Source organism: Poecilia latipinna, unplaced genomic scaffold (genome assembly GCF_001443285.1).
Source record: "Poecilia latipinna isolate Pla-1442-1.1 unplaced genomic scaffold, P_latipinna-1.0 Scaffold965, whole genome shotgun sequence".
In the NCBI taxonomy this organism is placed as follows: Eukaryota; Metazoa; Chordata; class Actinopteri; order Cyprinodontiformes; family Poeciliidae; genus Poecilia; species Poecilia latipinna.
This window is the reverse complement of record NW_015113581.1, coordinates 66,999-78,927: the sequence shown is the minus strand read 5'-3', so window position 1 is coordinate 78,927 and position 11,929 is coordinate 66,999. Positions and strand designations below refer to the sequence as shown.

Genomic DNA, 11,929 nt, shown 5'->3' with positions numbered 1-11,929 from the left:
ATTTATACATAACTTCTCAGTTAAAAGCTGAACTTATCACTGACTTGGATAAGCTCCACCAGGTGGCGCTTCACTAACCTCCTGTTTTCTGTCCAGGGAAATATTGCATCCCTGGTGGCAATTTTAGCTTGGTTATTAGGTTCAAAAAGGCTTTGCAAAACAAGAGAATATATGACGTGATGTCTTGCCGTACCTTCATTTGCTCTGAAGTATCTTCAGAAACCTGAAACTTTTCATGCAGGTGCTTGAAATCCTTGAAAATGCTTACATTTCAATCAGATTTTCAAGGTTTGGAAAGTGCTTTATTTTTGTTTAAAGTCCTTGAAAGTTATTCATATTCACACTGCATAGTTTTGTAGTAAAGTGCAATATAACGTTTAATTAAAAGTCTAAATTTGAGAAACATTTAGTTTCATACACCAAATAAACAGACACAAATTTTTTTTAATCTCACTCTCTGAAGTTAAATCAGACTAAAGCTTCTTGTTTTAGGTTAGAATCACCAAAATTATTTCTATTTGTTAAATGTCAGAAAACTTTTTCGTAAATCTCTGTGTGTATGTTATCTTTTGAGCAGGAAGGCCACTTACCTTAACATGCTGAGTGTAATTAATATTTCTTATTTTTAATGGCTTAATGAGTAATTGATAATGTCACTGAAATAAAAGTTGGCTTATATTTTAAACATTAAACAGCATTATTAAAATTGGAGGATTGTATTTGTTAAATTAGTGTTTTCTAAGATTTTAGTTCTTAGACCAGTCGGATGTATAAAGTGTGAGAAAGACATTTCAAAACATAAAATTGTATTATATCTTACTTGTCTCTGCTGTAAAATGTAAAATACTCTTACAAGATGGTGTTAATAATGTTAATAAATTATATGTAATAGATAATTGAAATGGTCTTTTTGAAATTTCATTTGTACTGTTTTTATCTGGAAAGTGTGGTGCTGGAAAAATTTGAAAAGTGCTTGAATTTTCCTCTGGGGAAAGTGAATTTAAAGGAAATCCTGTGTTGGCAGATTTCCAGCCATGTCAAAGCCATTGATGCGATCTACCAGGGCACAGACTTCATGGGCATTCGTAACATCAGCTTCATGGTGAAACGGATCAGGGTGAGTTACACCAACAGACCCTGTGTGACTCTGAAGTTTCAGTTTTCGTCTCCCACTCTGAACCCGCTTGCCCCTCCCGTCTAGATAAACACGACCAACGACGAGAGAGACCGATCCAACCCGTTCCGCTTCGCCAACATCGGCGTGGAGAAGTTTCTGGAGCTGAACTCGGAGCAGAACCACGACGATTACTGCCTGGCTTACGTTTTCACAGACAGGGATTTTGATGATGGCGTGTTGGGACTGGCCTGGGTGGGAGCCCCCTCAGGTGCTGGAATATTCCTTAGCAGCTTTTGGATTTATTATTATTCTACACTGGCAAAAATTGTTTTTATTAAAGGACAATTTCACTTCAGAGTGCATTAAAATTTTGACTTGCAAATTAGAACTGCAGCTTCAGAAATTCACAAATAAATGAAAATGCCTTGGAGTTTTAACAAATATGTAAAAAAACAAACAAATATGTTAAAACTGTCAACATGTTATGACAGTACAATATTAGACAGATAATTTGGGAAAAGATTAATCTCCTCCACCTCCTTCCTGTACGGAAGAAGATTAGGGCCACTGAAAAAAATAAAACAGTTCTGGCTTTAATCTCAGAATTCTGACTTTATTCTCAAAATTCTGAGGTTAAAGTCAGAATTTTTTATTTTTATTTTTTCCATTGGCCCTAATCCTCTTCCGTATTCCTGAGCTACTGTTGCAATTTGAAGAAATGCAACACTCCCCACCAAAACTAACCAATCAGAGCCAAGGGCGGGTCTTAACGCTGTTAATCATCTTCATGTACTCATCATTAAATGTGCTAATGGCTGAGAAACAACTTGGGGTTCCAGGAATACCGTTTATCTGCTGCCAGATAAACATTTGCTAGTTAGCTTTCAGGCTAATTTAATGCTAGTTAGCATTCAGTCAATGCTAACTAGCCTGAGCATTCATGACAGGCTCTGCCAGCTGCAGCATAGCAGAGAGCAGGAGGGGAAGCGGAAGGGGTATGAGCAGCACCACACAGAGGATGATTGACAGCGCTAAGACCCACCTCCTGGCTATGATTGATTGTTTCTAGTTGGCACTGGGAGAAGGTAGGACCTTGATTTTTTTTTTTAAACATTTTTTAAACAGACTCTGTCTCATACTGTACTGTCACAACATAGTTACAAGAAATATGTAAAAAAATATTTTTTTATAACCTTGTTAGTCATGCTACTGTGATAAATTGAGTTTAACTTAATGCAACTTTTCACTTCAAAAACTGTTATTTTCCTTTGAAATTCTAGTTTTGCATGTTTTAATTAAAGCATTTTTTAATAAGACTGGATTTTACATTTGACTCAATTATAGAATCAACCATTCTTGGTCTCTTTGAGGTGCAAACATCTTTCTGAACTTCTCTTTCCTCTTTGCAGGGAGCTCTGGGGGAATCTGTGAAAAAAGCAAGCTGTACTCCGACGGAAAAAGGAAGTCTCTCAACACTGGTATAATCACGGTACAGAATTATGCCTCCCACGTACCTCCAAAAGTCTCTCATATCACTTTTGCACATGAAGTAGGACACAACTTTGGCTCCCCGGTATGTTACTTGCACGTCGCACATGTAACGCGTTGCATACGCTCGTCCAACCTCAGGTTTTCCGCTTTCACTCGTAGCATGACTCCGGAGCCGAGTGCACCCCAGGAGAATCCAAAAGCCAAGACAAGAAGGAGAAGGGCAATTACATCATGTATGCGCGAGCCACGTCGGGAGACAAGCTCAACAACAATAAGTTCTCCTACTGCAGCATCCGCAACATCAGCCAGGTTCTGGAGAAGAAGAGAGGGAACTGTTTCGTTGGTGGGTTTTACTGCTTCGCGTTGGCCCGCATTTGAACTTCTCTTGTTGAGGAATCAGAAATTCAAATCCTGTAATCGTTCTTGTTCAGCTGCTCCCTGCAGCGGAGAGCAGAGTCATCCAAAAGTCTTCATTAGAAAATAAAATATGGCAGCTGGAGGTGATCCTGCAGAGCGGCTCTAGCTCCATAACCCAATCTTGGCTTTGGCATGGTATTATTTTTATCTGACAACATTTGGCAGGCTGAACAACTACCTTTGTTGTTTTTCTTTTGTATGCAGATGGTACATTTGGCACAGCTTTAAAATGGCTACCTACAGAAATTAAACCTTGATTTTTAACATAATTCATACAGCATTAATGCTATTAATTTTGGCCTCAATTATTTACCTAAAGTGTTCTTTCTTCAGGCCTGAATAACTGCAACAAGCGATCTCACTTGGTTTACTTTATTAAAAAATTGATTTACACCAGATTTTGGCAAAGTTCTGCCCTGAACTTGATCACAATTCCTTAACTGTTTTGTTTTCTGGAATGGGTCTCACTTCAGATTCTGTCCATAAATGTTTTGCATTAATAAGCCTGATATATATTTTCCAAATCCCCCCTAAAAATAACAAATTCAGGAATGAGAATTTTTTTCTAAATCAGTTTCTTCCAATTATAAAAACTTACGAAACTTTAACAAGTTTAACAAAAACTGCAGGTGTGTGTGTGTCTGTTTTTGGTGAATTTCGGTTAAAACATGTTTGTTTTTTTTATTCAGTGGGTTAGGGTTGGGGTTAACCCTTCATCCAGGCATTTTGCTTAAGTAGAAGTAAGCAAAATGCCTTTAACGATAAAATTACTCAAGTAAAAAGTACAGCGTAGTTAAAAAAAAAAAAAAACTACACTCCTAAAAGTAATTTTTTCCCCAAAAAAAGACACTCAAGCGAGTAAATCCAGCTAGTTGCTTCCCAACTCTGGTTATTTATTGTACAATCTTTCCACGCTGAAAAAATAAATTATAAAAAGAACAAAATGAATACATTTGAATTAATAAATGAATGCAGTAGCAACAAAACCTATCCGCACTATTACATTCATTATTTATCAACAATATTGATGGATTTCTTGACATTATACTCCTGAAGGATTTGTTGAACATTTTATTTTGTGTTTTCTTTTGGCGGTATTTGATTTCCTCTAGCTTCCAGTTTTGTGGCGTTTAGCTTTGCGTTTTCTTTGGCTCAGAATCTGGCCAGCCGATCTGTGGGAACGGCCTGGTGGAGCCCGGAGAGGAGTGCGACTGCGGCTACAGCGACCAGTGCAGAGACCTGTGCTGCTACGACGCCAACCAGCCCGACAACAAGAAGTGCAAATTAAAGCCCAACAAAGTCTGCAGGTAAGAAATCAAACAGTAAGTTGATCTAAAGTCTGTTTATCTTATCGCTCGACTAATGGTTAGAGTCAAAGTTTATTTATGTAGCACATTTATGACCAAAAGCTGATAATATGAATAATAAACCAAAACAATACTTAGTTTTAGCTGCAGCAATTATCTGAGTGATTAATTATTAACTTTTGATATTATTTTGTATTAAATAGACTAAATGAGCATAAAATTGTTAAATTTAGACATAAAGTGGAACAAAACAGGAACCTCTTTGGTTGCTGAATAGAAAAATAAGACCAAAACAATAAAATATGTTATATGGTTCCTCTTGAAGGAAAGTTTAACTCATGGCAAACCTCAAAGTCAACCTTACTTATTGGCTTTTTTTTTTTTTTCGTTATTTTACATGAGTAATTTTTGATTTTTGAAGAAGAAGTTGATGCTGCTCAACGTCTTGCCCCCTAGGGGGCGCGCCCTCAGTTTGCGAACCTCTGGTCTAATTTGACTTAATCTTTCCCGCCATTTTGTTTCTGTATCAACTGTTTCTGCTGAAGTTTGACCAGTGGCGCCCTCTGCTGGATGGCGGAAAAACAACACTAAAACACTGGTCTAAGCGGATGTTATTTGTTAATTGATTAGAGCTAATTTTGATCTAATAAACCATCAGTCGACAATTGTTACAGCTTCAGGTATTTTCTTAGATATTTTTATGGGTTTTTGACATTTCGTTCCGCATGAGGAGGATCAATCGACTCACGCCTGACTCGTTTTTGACGCGGCTCTTTGCTCGTTTCCCATCAGCCCGAGTCAGGGTCCTTGTTGCACTCCCGAGTGCAGCTACAAGGGTCGCAACGAGAAGTGCAGGGAAGAGTCCGAGTGCGCTCACCAGGGCATGTGCAGCGGCGGAAGCGCCCAGTGCCCGACCTCGGAGCCCAAGGCCAACTTCACCGCCTGCCACGGCGAAACTCAAGTCTGCCTCAACGGGGTGAGCGCCCGAACGTTTCGCACCTGGCGCCGGCAGAGCTGGTTGCTGTGGCAACGCTATTCTCACACTAGTCGGTGTCTGATGTCGCTTGTCCTCGTGCTCCTCCCCCGCAGGGCTGCTCCGGCTCCATCTGCGAGAAGTACGGGCTCGAGGCGTGCACCTGCGCCAGCCAAGATGGCAAGGACGAGACCGAGCTCTGCCACGTGTGCTGCATGGAGAAGAGTGAGCGGCTTTATCTGTTTTTTAACTTTATTTAACCAGACAAAACCTATTGAAGATCCAGATCTCATTTTCAAGAGGAGAATCAGCAACACAAAAGTAAAACTAATTTAAACACTGCAAATCCTACCAAGTATTTTTGGTCTCATTTCTAGTGCAAATGTCTTAAGTTCACTTGAAATAAGGCAAAACGAGCTTACAAGTGACTTTTCACCAAGATGTAGGAGCTTGTTTCAAGTCAGTAATTCCTTAATATTAATGTTCCACTGGTAGATTAATTCACTTTTAACAAAATGTCTTGTTGAAAGTGAATTAATCTACCAAAGGAACGAGAATTTTTCCATCAATAGTGAGGAATTATTGACTTAAAACAAGCTCCTACATCTTGCTGAAAAGTTACTTATGAGTTAATTTTCTCTTATTTCAAGTGAACTAAGATATTTGCACTAGAAAATAGACCAACACTGCTTGGTAAGATGTTGTGTTTTTGGGGTTACTGTACAAACTTAGACCTCAAACTTCAGTTTCAAATCTTCGACTGGATATTTTTGCTTATTTTATTTGTACAAAGTTCTTTAAAAGTCCTGTGAGTAAATAGTTTTCCCCGTTTATACTATCAATATCTAGCAGTTATTTACAATTTGTTGTCTACTAAGAGTAAACTGAAGTAAAACCTGCTCCCTGGAGTGAAATTACCGTAATAACCTGATATTCGCTGGAGAGCAAAACGACTCCCTTTCAGAAACCGATGGAAACTTTCAGGTTTCGCAAAGTTGGCTTGTAAAAATGTGTCGTCTGTGACACATTTCAGCTGATAAGGGTTAAAACAAATTACATAACAGTTTAAAAGGACTGACACTGTTTAATAGAATCACATTGCACGTTTTTTTAAGAACCGCTCCAATGAAATGTGACCCAACATCTTTAGTTCGGACTGGAGCCGATTCCATCGCTCTGAATGCTTTGCATCTATTTCTCCGTTCAAACACATGCAAGAGAAAAATGTTGCAGTGAAAAGATCTTTGCAGGGGAGAATTTAAGTGGGCAGCAGCCAAGCCGGGTAGAGTTTTATGTTTTTGTCTTGGTCGACACAATGCAAATGAGAAACTTGATCCGTTTCTGCAGTGAACCCCAACACCTGCAGCAGCACGGGGTCGGAGCGCCTGGCTCGGTTCTTCAGTAAGAAAGTCACCACCCTGCCAGCGGGATCGCCCTGCAACGATTTCAAAGGTTACTGCGACGTGTTCATGAAGTGCCGGCTGGTGGACGCGGACGGGCCGCTCGCCCGGCTAAAGAAGGCCATCTTCAACCCAGAACTCTACGAGAACATCGCAGAGTGGATTGTGGTGCGTACCGAATCCGCTGGACGTTTCTTGGTTTTAAGGTTAAGGTTAAAAGGTTTCGTGATGATCCCTCCTGCAGGCTCACTGGTGGGCCGTGCTGCTGATGGGCATCGCTCTCATCATGCTCATGGCGGGTTTCATCAAGATCTGCAGCGTTCACACGCCCAGCAGTAACCCCAAGCTGCCTCCGCCCAAACCACTGCCAGGTCAGTTCCTAAGCTTTCTACACACAGCTCTGGAAAAAATGAAGAGCCCACTGCACCAACACTGAAAACCTGTGGTTTTTCCACCAAATGTTGATTTCTGAACTCTTCCTGAGTTAAAGCATTAGTATTGTTGTTTCTAAAGGAACATGAACTCGTTTTTTTGCATTGCTTGACATCTGAAAGCTCTGCACTTTTTTCCTTATTTTGACCACAAATAAATATTTCAGAGACAAGTCATAGAATAAAAAAAACAATGTTCATTTTACTCAAACATTTACCTATATAGAGTAACATGATCTCTTGTTTTCAGTGTAAGTTGTTAGAATTGGGTTTATGCGCTCTACCTTCCTGGTTTTAGTCAGAACTCCAGCAGCAGCATTCTGGATTAGATTGAGTCTTTTTTTTTACTGTGATCAGTGTGACTAAAGTTAAACACCTGGATCAGTTTCTCTAGATTTCATTGGGTCCTCTAATCCTGGAAATGTTCTTCAGGCGATAGAAGGCCCACTTTCTCTTCTCGCCTTGAAAACTCCTGAAAAGCGAGCCGACCCTCCGTTTTGCTTTGTCTCCAGGCACGTTGAAGAGGCGACGAGCGCAGCAGCACGCCAGCTCTCAGGTGCAGCACCAGTCGCAGCACCCCCACGCCCACGGCGGCCAGCGACAAGCCCGGGGCCAGCCGCAGCGGCAGGCGCAGCCCCAGAGGCACCACCGTCAGCCCAGAGAGAACTATCAGATGGGCCAGATGAGACGCTGAGACCCCGCTGCCCCTCCTTGCAACCCCCAATGCCTTGGCTCCTCCTCGTGCCTACAGTGGGAAACAAAAGCGTCACTCCATCCAAAGAAAAGCCTGACACGGTTGTTTGTCGTCGTCATATCGTCCGATCTGCAGACAACGCGCTCTACGCGGAAGAAGAGTAAAAACTTTGTCTAACAACTCAGCCGGCTCTTTGCGGAGTGGACTCGACCATCAGCCATCTCCAGTGCATCGTTTTCCATCTCTCTTTTCGTTTTTCTTTTCATTCCAAGGAGTGCCAAGAAGAGATAAGGAATCATGTGTAGCGTTAGTACATCCTGTGATGTGTTTTTCTTTCTGTTGCGATCTTCGAGTGACTGCCGGTGAATCGTTCTGTGCTTCTTCTTCTTCCTGTCCTTCTTCTTCTTCTTCTTTTTGTTTCTTTTCCCCCCTCATCATCCTGACCAGGAATGAGAGAAACTCAGTGGGAATTTGTGGCACTTTTTATTTCTGATTTTTCATGTCGAGCAGCAAAAGAGACAGGCTCTGGTCTCCTCATGCAGATAATCTTCTGCATGTGACTGTAAATATTTAGTGTATCATAAGTGAAAACAAACTATTTCTTCTACTGTAAATGTGTAATTCTTCACTACGTTTCTTTTCTTTTTCTTTTCGGTTAGTGCTCTCAGGATTCTTAACGCATAAATGAAGGAACGTTGAGGATTTGACGCTCTTGAGTTGGATCGCATTCACTTATTTGATTACAAGATTATGAACAACAAGGGCATCATATCCCTGTTTTTACGTTTCGTTTTATTTTTTTTTTGCTCTAGCTAACGTTATGTTTTTTTTTGCTCATGTTGTGTAAGGAGATGTAGCGTCATGGGAACAAATATGAAGGATCACAACACTATTTGATCATGAAGAGTGACACTGAAAACGAAGGCTAGGAGTCTAGGAATGAGTCATGTTAGTTTACATGAGTGTGGAAATAAATTTTTAAAAATGACAAAAAAAAAAAAAAGTAAGATTAAGTCTTTCTATTATTCCTCAGATAGCAAATCTAAAAACTTTTCCTTGTGGGCATGCAGACACATTTATTACATGTGGCTTTGAATTGACAAAGGTCTGTAATATCTGTAATTCACTACTTTTATTTTGACGGCTGTGTAACGCAGGAAAGAGAAGTGTAATGCAGCAGTGTTGTTCACTAACGTTCTCCTCAGTGCGTTCACTACTAATCTAATGGAAAAGCTACTTCCTGATCCCCTAAAGAGCTCACCGGTGCAGGATGTTTACCGTAGAAATCCACTGAGACGGCAGCAGGGAGGAAGTGTGATTGGTTTGACCTCAGGTGTTTGCAAAACGAACCCTTTTTGTGAATTTTATTTATTAGATGACAAGAACTGTACCTGGTGATGCAATCATGACTTTTTTTTATTTTTTTACTCGTAAGAGAATACATGTTTAAATTGACTGAAATTCCTTATTTTCCCCAGTAGATGTTTTTTCTGCTCTCGCACAAAACTCAACCTTACATGTCAGAGTAAATGCCTCTTGCAGAAATTTCTTTTCCTAATAGTTTCGCTAAAATACTAGTAAAACCTGCAATTTTTTTTCTCCTCAACAGTTTGCAGAGACTCTAACTGGCAGCGCCTCCGTCTGTTGGGTGAACATGTTGCGTTCAGAGTCTCGCCGCCATTTTATTGGCTGCAACTGTCATCAGGCAGAGAGAAAAAATGAATTTGCAAGCAGAAAACAAAGCAGGGAGTTCAGGTTTCATCCCAGTAAAGGAGGAACAGAAGATGTTTGCATAAGCAACATTAAATCTGATCGCTGTAACACACTGCAAAACCAACATTTAACTACATTTTTTTGGCTCAATTGTAATGCAAATATCTTATCGCACTTTAAACGAGACAACACTAACTTAAAATATTTTTTATCAAGATATAGGAGCTTGTTTTAAGTTAATAATTGCTTAATATTGATAAAAATGTTGTAGTTCCACAGAGTCTTCTCATACGCTGCAAAAACACAAAATCTGACCAAGTTATTTTGGGTTAGTTTCTAGCGCAAATATCTTTAGTACACTTGAAAGAAGTTAAACTAATTTAAAAGCAACTTTTTTTTTAGAAAAATATAGGCTTGTTTTAAGTGAGTAATTCCTTCATTTTTAGTTCCACTGGCAGATAAATTACCGTAACTTATAACATGGGGAAAATGTCTTGTTATAAGTGAAATAATCTGCCACTGGAACTAGAACTTTTTCATCAAAAATAAGGAATTATTTGCTTAAAACAAGCTAAAAAGTTACTTGTAAGTTAGTTTTGTCACATTTTGAGAATAGTAAGATAGAAACTAGACCAAAAATACTTGGTGAGATTTTGTGATTTTGCAGTGTGAAAAAAATCTACCAGTGGATCTTTTGCACCTTTTTTCTAAATCAATATTAAAGAATTAGACTTTTATATTTATAAGTTAGGCTTTTTGTCTGACATGACAAAAGATACTTTAAAATTTCTTTTTCTGTCTGCGTCCTTTTTCTTTTTGTGTGTGAATTTGAGGTGAATTTTGAGCGAGAGCAGAACAAAATCTGACTGAAAATAAGGAATTGAAAATGCATGTACTCCTTTTTTTTATTAATTTTTTTTTTCCCCAGGGGGAAAATCCCCAATAATGTTGCTTAAGTGTAAAATATCATGTATGCCTCTACAAGAAGACGCATCCCAGATTTTGTATTTCATAGCACACGTTTTATTTTTAAATGCATGCAACACTAATGAAATCTAGTGCGACTCTTTTCGTCCTCGTCGCAGTGAGCTCTGTAGGGGAGCGGTCGACGCAAACGACTAACGCGTCGTTTTCTGCAGCGAGGCGGATGAATTCGATAGCTTGGCGGTTGGAGTACAATGGAGCTCTCTTTTTAAACTCTCATCTCACCTGTCAGGCCAGAAGAATTTACCTGTAAACTTGTACAGTACTTGGAGGAAAAAAAAATAAAATAAAACAACAAAAAAGTTAGCATTTAATTTGAAAATGAAAAGTACATTTTGATACATCTATTTCTTTTTTTTCTAAATTCAGAGTAACTTGTTAAAAATGTTCATATGTGACAAAGTTTCCTCTCTTCTAATTTATTTATGTTCTTCTTTGTGCAAGTAGAACTGGAATTTGCTTATGCTTTTTACCACTGTCATCAACGGAGGAAAAAACTATTCAGTGATAATGTTACATTCCCATTCTGATTTTTTTATTTTTATTTTTCATTTTCTTATCCTGTGGCATGGTTCGGGTAGACGAGCAGAAATTTAAAATAAAAATGCCTGTAAATTTACTTTCTTTTTAATTTCGTAGTCTTGGTAAAAGTTTTTAGATAAACGTGCACTGAAAATGTCCAAATTGAGTTGAAATGTCGTAGGTGATGTAGGCCGTAAGAACACATGATTAAAGCGTAAAAACTACTGTCTGATTTTAATGTTCACTGTGTTTTATACAGTATTCGAAATTTTTGTTCACTTTGAACATTTTTACTAAAAAAAAGAAAATAAAAATTTGAAATTGTATTGTGCAAAGAGATGTAATTTTTGGAGTACTTGAAATGCATTAATTAAAAGACTCATTCAAAATAAAATAGACCTCTGTTTACTGTCTGCAATGTGTGTGCACTCTTTGGATTTTTAAGGTCACAATTAAGATTATGTGAATTTTATTCTCCTTATTTACATGGAACAATTAAATCATCCTTGCACTTATCGAAAGCTAAACTTGTGCAATATTTAAATATTTTAATATCTGGAGATTTTTTTTGTATCTTGCAGTCTGCTTTCAGGATAAACTTACCTGGAAATTTTTATTTTTTTAAACGTCTTCCACTTTTTGATAATGGTTGACTTAAATTTTTTCTGCAACCTCTACAAATCCCTTACCAGACTTCTAATTGTACTTTTATTTAATTAATATAAATTGTAAGCAGCAAAGTTGCTACATAAGGTTCTTATCAAATTAATCTGAGTCAGAAATCCTACAAATGCAAAAACATAAAATCTTACCAAATTTTAATTTCTAGTGCAAAATATCCTCATACACATGAAATAAGACAAAACTAACTTACATGTAA

At 38.4% G+C, this 11,929-nt stretch overlaps 1 protein-coding gene and 1 long non-coding RNA gene across 2 annotated transcripts in view; one reads left to right on the top strand and one right to left on the bottom strand.

Annotated features, from left to right (window-relative positions):
- Positions 1–8,819, top strand: part of LOC106958140 (disintegrin and metalloproteinase domain-containing protein 10-like) — a 32,439-nt gene extending 23,620 nt beyond the window's left edge. The window contains exons 7-16 of the mRNA XM_015049905.1: positions 1,025–1,117; positions 1,202–1,385; positions 2,527–2,690; positions 2,768–2,951; positions 4,182–4,332; positions 5,125–5,308; positions 5,422–5,530; positions 6,653–6,873; positions 6,950–7,076; positions 7,649–8,819. Of these exons, the coding sequence (XP_014905391.1) occupies positions 1,025–1,117; positions 1,202–1,385; positions 2,527–2,690; positions 2,768–2,951; positions 4,182–4,332; positions 5,125–5,308; positions 5,422–5,530; positions 6,653–6,873; positions 6,950–7,076; positions 7,649–7,830 (1,599 nt within the window). The 3' untranslated portion in view covers positions 7,831–8,819. The remainder of the gene's footprint in view (positions 1–1,024; positions 1,118–1,201; positions 1,386–2,526; positions 2,691–2,767; positions 2,952–4,181; positions 4,333–5,124; positions 5,309–5,421; positions 5,531–6,652; positions 6,874–6,949; positions 7,077–7,648) is intronic.
- LOC106958143 (uncharacterized) lies at positions 8,665–11,929 on the bottom strand. Its single transcript, XR_001427094.1, has 2 exons — positions 11,899–11,929; positions 8,665–9,902 (listed from the first exon to the last, which is right to left on the bottom strand). It is a non-coding gene; the product is annotated as an uncharacterized LOC106958143 (long non-coding RNA).